Source organism: Rhyacophila brunnea, unplaced genomic scaffold (genome assembly GCF_057557595.1).
Source record: "Rhyacophila brunnea isolate RB1 unplaced genomic scaffold, BYU_Rbru_1.0 scaffold_16, whole genome shotgun sequence".
NCBI lineage: Eukaryota > Metazoa > Arthropoda > Insecta > Trichoptera > Rhyacophilidae > Rhyacophila > Rhyacophila brunnea.
The window spans coordinates 30,425,482-30,441,990 of record NW_028232816.1 but is presented as its reverse complement, the minus strand read 5'-3'; the positions used below and the strand labels follow the sequence as shown (position 1 = coordinate 30,441,990).

The window sequence follows — 16,509 nt, the reverse complement described above, 5'->3', positions numbered from 1 at the left end:
GTTTTATAGTATTATATTGTTTGTAATGTTATATCGAGAATTTAAATTTTATTAATTCAAATATCACAAAAATTGTGAAACCTTATTCACCTATTTGGTACAATGACCGTTTTTGTGAAAAAACGAACCAAAAATTCATGTAATTTTTTCCAAAGTATATTTGATACGTCTGTTAAAATAATCTCTACTTGTTTGTTTTATTAAACGGTTATTTCCTTTTTTTAACTTTAACGGTAATAATCATAAAATTGCAATGTTTTGCTCTTATAATAAATAGATATCACACGCAGAGGGAAACAAAAATTTGGTTGTTGTACAATTTTATTGACATATTAATTATTGGTGTTTAAAAAAATACAAAAAATATCTACATTACTTAGGTATAAAAATTTATGTTATATATCTAGCCTAAATTAGCCTAAATTAATATTGGTGAGAAAAGCCTATTTTTTAATGAAAGTAATTTATTACGTTCTTTTTTATATATCCATCTAACTACATATTATATTATATAACTAATCAATCAAATCGATTATAACATATTTAATTCTATGTTATTTACTCTTATAAGGAATATTTGTGTAAAATAACTTTGTATTCGACCGTTCTTAAGGTTGGTTTATAGCCCGAAATAGCGTCTAATATAGAAATTAAATAAAAAAATTGTAGAATTAACAGAAAAAAACTTTGTAAGTACAATTATTGTTTTATAATGGCACAGTGATTCTTGTTCCTTTTCTTAGTGGGTGGCAGTTTTTTAATGTTAATCCTTTGACGTGTACAATGAATCGTTGTGTTAAATTATATTTAAAATATCCTCTCGTTTACAATCACACTGTAAATACATATACTTCCACTGAACGTAGGGATTTTATTGTAAAGAAATGTAGTTTGGTGGAATGTTTCAGCTAGTCTTGCCTTGTCTGTCGCATTGTTTTTGGTCCATTTGTCTCGTAAAATCGTTTGAAGGAACAACACCCAAAAGCTTATTTCTTGAATGATAAAATCGAGCTTTTCATACAGCTTTGGAAATATTTTACACGTAGAAATGCTTTGGAATGCATTTTGTTAGGTTTATGCTTAGTTTATTTTTTTATTTCTAAATGTTAGTTATTTAACCCGACCCAAACTTAATTTATATTATGGTTTACTGTTATATTATTCCAATCCTTTTTTCTGATACATAAGTATGAACACTAAACCAGGAAATGCCATGGAAAGTTGAGACTATATTATTAGCTATTATAAAAAAATATTGTATTGACAGTAAGGCATTTTAACGTCGTCAAACGAAGCGGAAAGACCAAGAAGTCAAACCAAATTCTCGCTAAGATTATAGGTCAAAATAACTGCATTACCTAACTTGTTATAAATTCAACGGTAAACGTAGAAGCACTGTGATCTGATCACGAGTAGAGGTCCATCGATTTTTTTTCCAGGTAGCAGATGATAGACCAAAGATCTCTCTGATAGTGACCGACCTCTGATAGGAAATGATACAAGGAGATGAATAATACTTATTTGTTAAATTTTTGAGTTTTTTGCTGTGGTATACTGTGGTTTCTGAAAATTCTTCGCCCACAATTCCAATTCCATAATTAATTATTCTTCACTTCAATTGAAAGAAATATTAGTGAAATTTGTATGAATCATAAAAGGATCGACAACTAAAGGATAAAAGCATTCACCTAGATAGCGAATGGTGTGAGTTCCAGTACTACGATGTACGATTTTACCAACAGATTTGTTTTTGAGGTTGTTATTTTAGAAATCTTTATTCACCTATGAATTTTTTGCGACTTATACGAGGTATAAATAAGAACTCTGCAATTCTGGACAGTGTTGACCTGTGTGTCCCTGATAACTATCTTAGAAATAGAGATCATCAGCTGTTTATTCTCCCAATGTGAAGAACCAACCTGCCACTGGAAATGCCAATTGGGAGGGCGATAACTATATTCAACCAAATTTCTTCGGGTGTTGATATATTCCACTTGCGTGAGGATGAGTTTAGGTGGGCGCTATTTTATAAATTCATAAAATAGGGTCTCCTTAGCAAACTCGGTGTACTTCTTTGAACTTCTGTAGACGTATAATTGTATTTTCACTGTTTTTGTATGTTTATATTGTGTTCTTTTTTTATATTTTCATTTTTATCGCTTTTATTACTTTTCTTCTTTTAATAATGTTTCATGTCATGTTGTGAACGTCGTAAACTCATAATTTGCAATGTCCACAATATGTTAAAAACAAAATTGAAATGAATTGAATTACGTATTTTCAATAAAGAAATTAACATACATATTCAATTCATGTAAATATTCAGTAGGTATTTAATTTAAAAAATATTTTGATTTTATATATTATAAAGATAAAGTATCCCAAGGAGGGATGGCACCAATTGGAGGAGAAGATATAATGCTGAGCTCTACGGGCTGTACGAAGATTCAACGCAGTTCAATCAATTAAGATTGGAAGACTGCGATAGCTAGGTCATGTGCACCGTATGAATGACAATGAACCGACAAAGAGAGTGATGTCCAGCAATCCAATAGGACGTAGAAGAAGAGGGTGGCCAAAGATTCGCTGGTTGGATGGTGCTGCCAGTGACTGCCGTATTCTGAGGGTACCAAATTGGAAAGCGGCCACACTGGATAGGGACAGGTGGAGGGAGCTGTTGGAGGAGCCCAGGACCCACACCGGGTTGTCGCGCACCTGATGATGATGATGAAAGTATCACAAGGGCCAAGATAAACAATTAATATATCCGCAGTAAACTTTAGACTTAATTGAATGAGCAACACCAATCAATTAACAACAATTAATGATAATACGACTCAGTAATATATTGCTAGCAGAAATTAATATTTTTCTAAAAGTTGTAATAAATACAAATAATATAGATACTTCGATTTGTATCATTAAAAATAATCTAATAAGGCTCGACATGGGTAGAGATGATATATTTTTGACAGGTTGGTATCCATTCTAATCCCAGTTGGTTTACTGGCACATATCAGAGGTCATATCGCTTCAGAACGGGTGCCTTCACCCCAGGGGTTACACCGGTCGAGAGGGTCGCCCGAAGGAGGCTTTCGGGATAGCGGATTGTACGTGCTAACTGTAACGGCCGTTATAACGGACGGAAGGATCGTTGTTTTGGCTCCCAATTATCGAGAGCTTTGGACAATGTAATGTAAAATCGATGGAACATTTACATTTAGAATAATGTGCTTTTTATTTTAAAATACATTAAAAAGTCAGTTTTCTGGAGAATAGAATAAAAAGTTATAGATTTTTTTATTTTTAATTATCGTTACTCATATTCATCAAAAGAAAGGTGATCAAGGAAGTAATGACCACCCCTTTGGCGAATATGTATTCACGTTCAATCCATCGCCATTTTCTCATCCATAGAAAATATTAGGATAAGATAGTATACAAATGAAAACTTCATACGAATTCTGAAAAAAAATGTCATTATTCCATGAACAAGTGAAAAAAGTGTCCTGTAGCACAATTTTATTTCCTATTTATTAAATTTACAAACTTTCTTTGTGTGAAAAATTCTATAAATCTTGCGGGGGACGAAAATCTAACTGGTCGTGTTGGATTCACATCACAGCATGTTATGTCCAAGTCACATGAAGTGCTTCTTCATCTGTAATCAAAGAATGGCGTGTTAGCTCACGAATTCGAGTGTTAATAACGCGGTCGCACCACTCTATCCCTTCTTCTTATTGTGCCATCCCCTAGCGGAGGTCGGCCACCATCAAGGCGATCTTATCTTTGTCGTCTGCTACCCGAAACAGTTCAGTGGAGCTGCACTCGTACCAATCACGGAGGTTCTTAAGCCACGAAATGCGGCGCCTTCCTCTGCTACGATTCCCATTGATCTTTCCTTGAATGACAAGTTGGGGAATGCTGTATTTTTGTCCTCTTATAATGTGGCCGAGGTACTCTAGGTAGTTTCCTGGTTTTGATACTACGTAGAACTTCTCGGTCCTTCCCCATTCCCTAAGATTCGGCAAAAACAAAAGTTCAAAGGACCAGAGACCTTTGGGCCTTGTTAAGATACCACATTATACAGTTTTACAAGACCACATGTAGCACGCATGCATTGAAGAAGCTTTATTTGGTCAGCGTTGACAACGTGACTTTAGTTAGATACATATATATATATACTAATTTAAATCAAACAGGATTCTAGGTCACATCTTCTACTTTCCGCCCGAACTGTTTGGTTAGATGGAAAGATCCATCTGTTTTTTTTTTGACTTTTTCTTTATAATGTGTGTTTTTGAGGTTATTCGGAAAATAAGTAGTTAGCAACATATTTGTATTAAGTTTTCTGAGCTTTTCTATTTGGACAATCTTATACAAACAACAAAAATGTAGCTGATAGCCAATGTAGCTCAATTTTTAAAATCGCTTCAGAGAGTATTATAAAAGCCATTAGTTAAAATTTGTCGAATTAAGTACGGCGCCTTTAGCATTGTGGTCAATGTGCATGGGCGCAAAACCCAAGAGATGCAGTTTCGATTCCTGCGAGGTGTCTTACTTTTTTCAAAAAGATTTTTTCTATTGGTTATAATACATTTTCTCAGAAGTGTTTTCAAAATTGTGTATGTTGTTCAATACTTAGAATATTACATTCTTAAATCATGTAAATTATTCGTTGAATAAAAAAAATAATTAAATAAAAATAATAATTTAACATTGCAGTTTCATTTATAGTTAACGTTTCAAATTATATTTATGAAAAATAACAGTTTTGCACTAATCATCAATTTATTTCCGAACGACCCCAAAATATAACCTGTGTTTATGTTTAACCATACATACAATATATTGTATCTGTCCAAAGAGTACCTATCTAACGTAGATCAAGACTAATGTAGTGAATTTTTTGGAACACAAACGAGGTGGTGTCAGTAGGATCACAAACATTTTCAACGTTGACTTAAATTCAATCTCTGTCCATATTGAAATGAGACATTGTAAACCTCGCTTCCCATCACTGGTGTAATACAGTTTTGTTTAGTGTAACGGGTATCGGGATTAATGGCATGAAAAGGAATATGTCCCGGGAGATTTCCAGGTTTGCACGTGCGGGATTACGCCGGGATTTGAATCCGCAGACATGATATTATTTACCACTGAGAATTCGGATCAATGCAAAGACTCGGATGGGATTTATACATGTTGCGGTCTTGTTTCGGTAGGTACGTTAGCGTTGATTGGATTGGTTCGTGTAATACTAGCATAGTATTTATTTTTCATTATGATTGGAAATCAAAAATAATCTTTAAAATTCAATATAGCAAATGTTTGACTCAGGTGATGAACTCCGTAAAATCATTTAAGACAAAATTTTCATTGTGAATGTTTCATTAGAAGATTGATTGTCTTGTGCACATCTCAAACTTTTATAAAATACCATTTAACACTATCGAACAAGCATGTGGTTTCGTTTTTCGTCAATCCATTGATGCCACTTCTGATGATTACTGATAATTATTATAGCCAATATAAGTTATGTAGTGTGTAGTTTTCCTCAAAATAATAATGGAGCTTTTCCGCTAGCATGTTGTAATTTTGTGTTAATCTCTTCTACCCTCTCTCTCTTTTCACTCTCCTATTCGGATTTTTTTTTCTCCCGGGCGTTACAATCTTATATGGGCCTTGACCTCCTCTAACATTATGCTTCCATCCAGGTCTATTGAAAGTCATTACCCTCCATTTTGTACGAGGTCAACCAGATTTTCATATACTGTCTGACTTCGGAACACATTTTTTTCTCAAGCATGACTCGTCCATCCTGTGTCCATGACTCAGCCATTTAAGGTGACCCAATTTGAAGGACCGTATGATGTGCGCGGGCGTGTCCAGCAGTTCACCGTATCACACTTCACCGTGAAATGTTGTATCGGATATATAATATGGTCTTATATTAAAGACCGTCCAACTTCTTTGGGTATCGAAGTATTAGCACTTATTGTAATAATTACAATAAGTTAGTTGTAATTGTTACAATAAGTGCTATGTTTAACAACATCGCTTTTGGCTGTGGTAAATTTTAGAGCGTGATAAACAGTTTGGACTGTTTAGACGGCTAACTTATTGTAATTGTTACATAAGTGCAAATTCTTCGATACACACCTACCTTAGATAGCTGCCGTAGCGGCCGAAAGCAGTCGTGTGTATAGAATAGATGGACAGATAAATGAAATCGTTGACCCTCTCAAAATCGCTGTTGTGTCTTTCACTTTTATTCCGGTGTTTATTTAATGTTTTTTTTTTTTTTTAATTTGATCTCAATACTATAATATTATGCGGCCATCGGTTACCGATACAACAGTTGTGATATATCTAACTCTATACGTATAAATTTCCGGACACAGCCCTTATTACAACGTCAGTAGATTCAGTGACGCCTCGTGGGTTTGCGTTGCTGTGGAATAGCACATTCTAAAGGACAACAATTAATAATGGTAGACATTCGAATATTACAAATTTTGAGAGTATGTTTCGAGCTTTTGGCATTACAATTATCGCAAGTTTGTCAGTTTAAGATGTCTGAAAAGAAATAATAATAAAATACAGATGTACCTACAGGGTTCAGGTTTATATAGAACAGAGAGAGAGAGAGAGAGATTTAAGCATGTTTAATATCGGTTCTTTACCTTGGGAAGTTATTACCTACAGTGCATTTATCTGTTGATTACGAAAGAATTAAATTTTACTTTTAAAAATCACTTGCTGTTTTGAATATATAATTGAATTTTACGCAATAATAATATCCAACGACGCACCGGTTTGGGAAGCTCGGGTTTCAATATTCAATTCAGTAGTAGGTACCAATAAACAATAATCAATTCACCCAAACGCAACCATGGTCCATCGAGGGTTAAGGCACTTTGCGTCATAATAAACTTCAAACAGATAAGGGGCGAGAGGCTTTTCGAATCAATTTAGTGATGGTGGATTGGACCACTAAAGCGAAGGGCGAACTGAGGGTTAAATCGGTTCACTTGGCACAATTTTTCGTTTGAACTGCTGTGTAAAAATACCAGAGTTTTTATTTTTGCAAGAAGACAGAAGGACTTGTCAGTCAATGTAATTAGGGATTTCCTATGTGTGTTTTACTGTATTGTATAAGTAAAGGTGAAAACTCTATACTAAACCTACCTTGACTTAAAAATAATTTTAATACAAAAATTCGCTAGACGCAATTCTACTATATAATATAATAATTACAAGATAAAAAGAACTTTTTATATACAATTTTTTTAAATTTTCTGTTCAATTATTATACTCAATATGCTCAAACTTGTACTTGATATGAAGTAAATAAAAAACAAACAAACATAGAATACTGAAATGTCATTTTGATTTATATAGTAACGCACGTATATATTAATAATTTAGTTGCTAGGACCACCCACTTAGCAACTAATAATAGTGGATTGGATTACGGATTTCTTCCGAAATAACTTTTCATACAAAACAGAATTAACTGAAAATGCATTCAATTTTACTTAAAGATGGCTAAAAGTATTTTTAAAAAATGCATTGGCATCGTTTTCTGATAAATTCTAAAAGTTTCAAATGTCTAGCTAGTCGGGAGAAATTAGTTAAAAATCGATTGCAAGATTTATACCGGATAAACAACCACCGGACAAATAAGAATACGACCTATTAAAAACGTTGTAATATAAGCCAAAATCTGCAACTTTTTACTGTCTGATGTTTAAAAAATTATTTTGACTTTTTTCGTTTACCCAGATACTCTTAATTAGGTGTGGTTTGCTACTTCAGTCATGTAAACTACATACTACATTCTTAAAAAAATACTGACTAATTTGTAATTAGCATATCGATCTGAAACCTTTGCTATAGATTCCTAAAAAACGGTTTCCAAATGTAATTTTTTAAAAATGGTTACATTGATATACTTTTCGAGTTAATGCAACTTAAACATTGAATTAGTGCTTGTCGTCGTTTTTAGCATGTAGGGAAGGTCGTTTAGAGGCTTTGGTAGGATTTTTTATTGTTTATTTAGTCTCGACAAATACCCATAATATAATAACATGTACCAATAAAAGTGTTCAATGTACGCATATTTTATAACGAAATTTTTATCTTTCAATTAAAAAAATATTTATTTTGGTTTTTCATATTTCTCATATAATTAAAAGAGTTAAAATGTAAAATATCATCATTAGGCATAAAGCCCACTAAAGCGGGCTTGCGGGGCGCTCGCGCATATTCAATGTGAATCATCGAAAATACAACGTAATCAAATACGCCAGCGCACACTGGATTTGACGACGCATTGTGCCCGCCCACCCCATGAGTCACCCGTGGTTTGGCTTCTCAGCGAGACGAATTAACGAAAATACAACGTAGCCCATTCATTGACACGGCAAGCAAAAGAGGCGCGCGCTGTTTATTTTATCCGCTTCTGGAAGCGTCGTACGTCGGACGGGCGCCTCGACATTATTTAATAACAGTGAACTCATTGTTTAGTTTGCTGCGTGTCCAATATTTCGCTGGGAGAATGATGTCATCGTGAATATTAATTACAAGCCCAGAGAAATAATATACAATTTTTATTGCTTTGTTATGAGAGACGCTGATAAAAATAATTATGTTGTGCTTCTTGTGCCCCTTATTACATAGGTGAAGGATAATGCGCGGATGGGAGGGGGCTTACTCAGTAGTGAGGCCACCAACCACCGCTTTGGTGGGCTTTATGCCTTAAATTGCATTCTTCGTATTCTGTCACGAGATACCGTTCCCTCTTAACCCTTAAATGTATTATGTCAACACAGTTTATTGTATATATTTATTTGTATTGGTTATTATTAAAATTTAATTAAACCTTGACCACTGTCCAACAAGATCTTCTTGGCTACGTGTTAAAACTGTGAACTAAGAAGCTCCTCCTACTTTTAACCGCACTAGCGACTTCCGGTTTTTGCCTAGGTCTTCTTGCCGGATAGTAGACCAAACCATAATTTTATTATAGGGGTAGGTTGTGAAGATACGACAAAAATAATTCACAATTTGTCAGTCATATTTATTCGTTTTCGTTGAAATAAGAATACAATTTACAGTGTTTTTAAAATTCTTTTAAACCCTGCCTTACCAATTACCAAACCATAATAGATAACCGCTCTGTCTATATTGTGACAATTGCGTCGGTGACCCTATTCGAGTATTGACTTATCTCCCATTTACATGAGCAGAAATAACAAAATCATGGACCATTCCAGACAATTTGATGCATGTTTTCCACTGTTTTTAATATTTCTTCCCCTTATCATGACATCCCTTAACGGAGCTCGGCCATATAAACTGCACTCATATCAATCATGGAGTTTCTTAAGCCTCGAAATAATTTGTATAGTTACTATATACTAAAATATTTATTTTCTTTTTTACAGACCGCAGTTAAAGTGGAAACGCACGCGTGCCGGCATGCGACGAAAAAGGCAAATTACGAGAAAAACCAGAACCAAAAATGCATACCATGTAAGTATTAAAACCTTAAAAATTCATTAAGTATAGTTATTCTACCTCATACCTAGAGGCCCCGTACCCTTATTTGAACAATATTTAATTGCATATATACATTTCCTTTTAATGATGTGACATTTCCATACAACAAAGAGAAACAACTTCAAATCTCAAGGCTTTGAGTTAATAATGCCATTCGATGTATAAATGTATTTTTTTTATAAGTCAGTAAAAAATAATGAAAACGTCTTCAATGAATCATAAAATCGAAAAAGACTTTCTTAAATTAATGATTAATTCAATTATATACGCAAATATTTGGATAGATTCTTCCCATTCGCTGCGGACCTTTTAATTATTATTTAATTATCCCATTTCAATAACATGCTAATTATATCTAATGGCCACCTGATGGGCAACGCACCAGTTGTGTTGGACGCAGCGAATGGGTACTATAAAATTCAATAATTGTGTATTGCTAAATTACTTTAGACTAAATAAAAAAAACACACAGTTCCTTCAAAAATCAAAGTTTTAAAACTGAAATGAAAATTTTTAAACTCAATTATCTCATAACGAAGTTTATTGTGTTGTTTTTGTATTAAACTATGACATTGATTTGTCTCATAAACTCTAAGCTAAGCAGTGATTGGCTAATATTATGAACTGGGCATATATATTCATTTTTTTAATTAATATAATGTAAGTAGTGGGATGGTGAAAGATCAAAGAAAAAAATCCAAGGCGACAGTTTTTTTATTTCTTGTCACAATACATCACCTGACTATATCTGTATTATTCTTTAACCTAATGCGGCGAAGAATTTTCATTGAAGCTTGAACCGTAGCTCTGTCTTGTTGGAAACATACTGCTTGTCGATTAATCCCACGTCGGTGAAATTACGTTCACTCAAACGGCATCCAATAAGACAACTAATCTCTACTCATGCATTTATTGTCCAACTGCGGAATCAAACCCGTGACCCACGGATGGAAGGTCTATCAACTTAACCACTATGTATGCTCTACAATAGGTTCATAACATAATACATGTATATACTATAAGGAGATAGTTGCATAGATAATATTTGTTGTGTGTACTGATTAGTTACTTATCTAATAATCTATATGTGAAACCAAGCCTAATCCTGCTAGCTTGTCGTTGATGGAATCAGCTGATTAGGTTAGGTCAGAACTTCATATGCAGTAGTGTTGTTCTCTTACATCAAACGGTTCGCTAAAACGTAATAAATTAATTACCTTAATATTCCTGCATTATAAAATTAAATAATATTTATAATTATCTAACACAACCTTTATAATTGACGATGCAAGCTTTTTTTTTAGCGGAAACTGCACTTTTTAGGAGAGAACCAAACAATAATAAACGGTAACCGGACAAAACAGAACATGACATCCATAAAACTAGATGTCCAATATTGCGACAAAAACGACCTCATTTTAATAATGATCACGTGATAGTGTTATTTTATTCTTTTTTCGGCTGCCTTACGAAAATCATGCAATCGTTTTATTACATAATTTTTAAGTTAAGACAGTGATTCCGAACCTTTTTTGCTCATTCTCAATAAAATGTGCAGTTTTCCCCCTTATGCGGTTGTAACGTAGTAACGATCCTCTATAATGAATGAAAGTAGATGATTTATTCAATCTTTCTCTTAATCATCATCATCTTTAGGTCCACAACCTGCCTGATAAAAACCTTCACAAATAGTTTATTCCATGCTCAAAGTTTCTTCGCGTCCAAGCACTTATTCTAAATTCCTATACATCTAGCATCGATACTGACACCTCATCGTAGCCTAGAACGTTCAAGTCATTTTAGACCTTCAGAGCTTTCACAAAACACTTTCTTGCCAACACAGCTTTCTGGTAACCACGTGCTGCATGTGTCATACCCAGCGATATCGTCTAATCGATATACGGATGTGTGATGCTTTCATACTGACTTGTACAATGTGTACAATAATTCCTAACTATACCTCATATACTAAATATAAATAAATATAAATTGGGTATTTTGAGCATTTGTACAACAGTCTACAGATAAATTTAAATTACGCAAGTGGAATATGTCGATATTTGAAGCAATTTGTTTGAATACAGGCTATTTGCCACCCAATTGGTATTATCAAAGGCTGTATAGCTCTGCACTGCGGAAGAAAAAACCGCCTACAGTAACAAGTATATTTCAAGATAGTTCTTTGAAATAAATTTTAGCGAGTCGGGAATATCTTATTCATTTAATTACAACACCGTTACAATTGCTTACGAAATCTTAATTTAGTCTTGAATTACTTTTTCTTGCTACTCCTATCTAGCCTGTCACGGTCGATTTCCGACTCACTTAATTGACCATTTTAACAAACTCTTCTAGCGAGCCGTTGGATCCCCAGGGGGACTTTGTTTACGTTTCTAAACGTCATCAATGGTCGGTAATTGTGTCGCTGAGGCTGCGTGCTAAGCCTGATTGGTCAGATTACCTCGAATTGTATAATCTCAGGTAGCTTCAAACCTTTACCTAACGGATATACATTATATTATGTAATTTTACAGTAGGTACTCATCAACATTTTCGGAAAAGGGTTATGTAAAGGAAATTAACATGTTATATAGTAAAAAAAATATCAAAGTTATTTGGAAATATTTTAATATAAGATCCACATTTTTTTTATTACCTAAGTAAAGTTAACGAGATTCATTCATAGCATGGAAAATTATATACTAAACTACAGTGAGATAATTAAAAATGCTCTCTCAATTATTGGTAGAAAAATATTATATTAATTAAAACTGAAATATGTTATATTTAATTCACAATGATCAGAACCGGTTTCTATTACATATAATAAAATCGTTAATTGATTAAACTATGCATCTATTTGTTTTTTTTTTAATTTGCTCAAATTCAATTTGAACCTTAAAAAGATTTCGTAGCAGTTACGAGAAATATATGTTAGCCATTCGAACAAGCTATTAAGTTCATGTTCTGGGTCTAAACATTAGAGATGGAAAAACTGGTCAATTTTGAAGACTAAGTATACTTACTACCAGTATAAAAAAATACTTAATACAGAAACTTGTTCCAAAATACTTACTAGTATTTGGAATACTATAATATATAGAGCGTTTGGCGTGCGTATGCGACAAAAGTTTCATACTCAACTGAAACTAAAACCAACTCCATATTAGTATTTGAAATACGTATCGGCTCAGGGAACTCAGACTGTGTATCGGTATCAATAGAATCGCTAAAAATACGCTGAGCTCCGCTTGTCGAATAGTCCCATTTATTATAAAATTTTAAACACATTCTAAATTTATGAGTTGTTTTTCTGTTAGGTTACAATATTCTTGTTAACAAAAATGAATAACAGTGATTTTTTTTTTAAATTTTAAACATGTTTTGAGCGGTCATATAACAAGCCTAAGCCTGTGCGTGATCTTACCACTATGCTGCGACACAAAATTTATGACCTATTATTCATACATTCGAACGCAACAGGCTAATACATTAAAATATACCTATATTCAAGTGCTATCTCGTTCGCGCGTATTTAATGTCAATAGTGTTGAAAGTCTACCAACTGGCGAGTGCACAGAACAGCCACTCGTGATGATATCATCACAAGTTTTTTGGAGTAGGTTTATTGGGCCACACATACTGAGTATGGGTAGTTTCATCCGAAACTTGAGTACACAAACTGGTGACAGTATTTCCAACTCACCTCTACTAAACATACAATGAATGTGTGAACATGTGATTTTTATCAGACCCGGGATTCCAACACGGGACCCACGAATTTATAAGCCGACACGCCACCACTTGGCTATCGTGAGCAAAATATAATATTAATACTGTTGGCTGGTGGTCGCCAATGTTGGTGGTCACTGATGTGTGGTGTCGATGCGTAGGTAGAGGATGATAGTAATGACGAAGTCTTCGATGTCGTATGGTGAGATTTATTTAGCAGCGTATTTATACAATGATAGTTACTTGCTAATTACTCTGAGTCGAGTGACATTGAGTTGAATTGTTTTTCCTTATTTATACAATACAAAAGTAACACGTCAACACAAAATTACACAAGACACAATATAATAGGTATACAATTACATTAGATTAATTATAAGCATCAGCGTTTTAAATCGAATAGTGAAATGAAATATTATTTGTTATAAAATATGACACTACGAGAAAAATGATTATTCAACTAATATAGTAATGGTATAATGCGCTATGATATTATGTTATTATAGTTGTAAGCAAATACTATGGAAAACGTTTACTCAGCTCAATACGCCGTAATACTAATTAAGTATTGTTATATGTAATACTACACCGTCTCTAATTTCGCTGACGATATGTATGTTGTTTACTAGAAAATACATTCAGTGGGAATGTATCGCTGCAAAGTAACTTGATATTTTTATAAACAATAGATGAATTTGATAGTTATTATTCGGCCACTACAATACAATAAGACACTGTCATATTATTATCGTCCCAATCTCACTCGATCCACTCCTGTATTAAGGCCTTTTCTTGCTATCTCCAATAGTTTGGGCCATTAGGCCCGTTTCAGACGGGACACCGGTGTCGCGCTCGTATATAATAAGGATGCCTTTGTATTCGAATAAAGGAGTCTTTCTATTATGTATATGAACGCCCCAGAGCTAATGAGTCAACGCGTGTCCAGTACACTTTTCCGCCGGTTGCTACGTTCTCAAGCCACCGATACAGTTGTTTTTATTACCGCAGCCAGTTTTATGTTCTAATTTAAAACGCGAAATTATGCGTTGACTCATTAGCTCTGGGGCGTTGATAAACATAATACAATGGCCTTTTTATTAGAATACAATGGCTTTCTATATTATATCGAGCGCGACACCGGTGTCCCGTCTAAAACGGGCCTTAGTCTTTCGTACACTGATCGGTACACTTTCGATCCCCGCGTGTTACATTCAGTAGTCAGTACTATATGGAAGAAAGTACCTACACTAAGAGGCCATTCATAGATTGAAACCGTATGCGGGTTAGAACCGTGTGTCATACTAAACTTATGATTTCTGTTCATAAAAATATATTTTCACTAAGTGTGTAAGTGTATGGTATAAACGGATACATATTCTTATAATAATACTTTGTGAAAATATATTTCCATGAACAGAAAAAATCATAAGTTTATTATGGCACACAGTTCTAAACCGCATACGGTTTCAGTTTATGGATAGCTTCTTAGTAATCTTATCTAATCTGAAATCTTAGCCAATCGATTTCTCATACAAATATATTACACACATATATTATTTTTAATACTGCACTGCAACATGCCATTAGACCCAATGACAGAAGTTTAATAGTAGAAGCGAAATGATCACATAAACACTTTTTTGTGAGTTCACCGGTAATCAATCCCGGAGCCCTCGGATGAGAGCCCAGCGGCTTACACACTACACACAAGGGCTGCCATCGTTATAGTTTTTGTGTTAAAAATCAATGATTAAATATAAATGCCACAATTGCCTATCATCCTTACTTGCTAAGTACTTCACCCTGTTACGCCCCAGAGGTAGGACATAGGGCAAGCACAAGGTCGCACCACTTTCCTCGGTCTATCGTCATGTGAAACCTGCAGCTCATAATTGCTTTTATAGCACTGATGCACGGCGACGGAACCCTTGAAATTGTGCCACAAGGGTACGGAGTGTCGCACTCTCTGACGGCATCCAGATCACATATCCCAACCACGCGAAGCGTCTCTTCCACATTACTTTAATCATAAAGGAGATGTGCCCATTCGGCGGAGACATCGTTTCCCAAAGCTCTCTCTATATAATTAACTCTCTAATCAAAGGGTTAAACAGGTTAACCACTGTCAACATCATTAACCTACTCAAATATGATAAAATAAAACAATTATAATAAAGTTTTAGAAATCATAATCGTCGTACCTTTCGATTTAATGGGCAATGTCCTCTCTTAACATAGGTTTAAATGAAATATATGTTTTTAAACTTTTATTATTATTTTGAAATAATACGCTTACCGTAGATTGAAATAAATTAAATATCTCTGACTAAAAAATTAGTGAATTATTCCATATTAACTTGGTACATAACTTTTTGGTACCTTGTAATCATTGCCTCGGGAGATGTATTTAATTAATTTATTATTTTTACAAAAAAAAAACCTTCACTTATTTTGCTCAAATCGTTTCATAACGTAGAATGAAAGCGTATTATTTTTTCCAAGAATTTTCTTATAAAATGAAGAAAGAATCTTTTTCTTTATAATGAACGCTTTTTCGTGATAATTGTATTTCAATTTTTTATGAAAAATATACCTTCAAATAAAATGTAATGAATTAAAATTATTAATTCTTGTTCTTTCGTCGTGTCCGTTCGAGTGAAGCGCCTAGACTCCTCCTTACCATGAATTGGCCACACTGATGGCCGCGTCATTGGCTTCAAACATAATTTTATAATCGATGGTGCAGCTGTTTTCTCTGCACCACATTCTCATTTTGAAGAATCATCGGATTATCCCCACTTCTTCATATTGTCATTGGTACTGGGAATTGCAATACCATTATTCCGCTATTAATCTATACCGAAATTCAAAAATAACAAAAAAAAAGAATAAAACCATAGATATATGAAAAGTGACATTTTTATTTTTAAAAAGTTATAGAAGAGCATCAGTATTTATAGTATGATATATTTACATAATTCTAAAGATAAAATAAACAAAGGAAGAATAAAATTTTTAAACAATATTGAAACATTCTATGAAGAAGTGTATGCAGAGTCACATAGACCTCACCCATATTTCAATGTATTTGTGTGACAAAAACGGTAGACTTAGGTATGGTAAATGGTAGGAACTTAAACCCTTCAGAATATCATTAGGCTTGGCATATAGATTGTATTGAAGTAGAAAACTTGTTATAGAATTTTTTGG

General features: G+C 33.8%; 1 protein-coding gene across 1 annotated transcript in view; it reads left to right on the top strand.

The window, feature by feature from the left end:
* The window catches only part of Ptp36E (protein tyrosine phosphatase 36E), a 653,618-nt gene that overhangs the window by 503,292 nt on the left and 133,817 nt on the right, over nt 1–16,509 (top strand). The window contains exon 4 of the mRNA XM_085943740.1: nt 9,453–9,540. Within this exon, the coding sequence (XP_085799866.1) occupies nt 9,453–9,540 (88 nt within the window). The remainder of the gene's footprint in view (nt 1–9,452; nt 9,541–16,509) is intronic.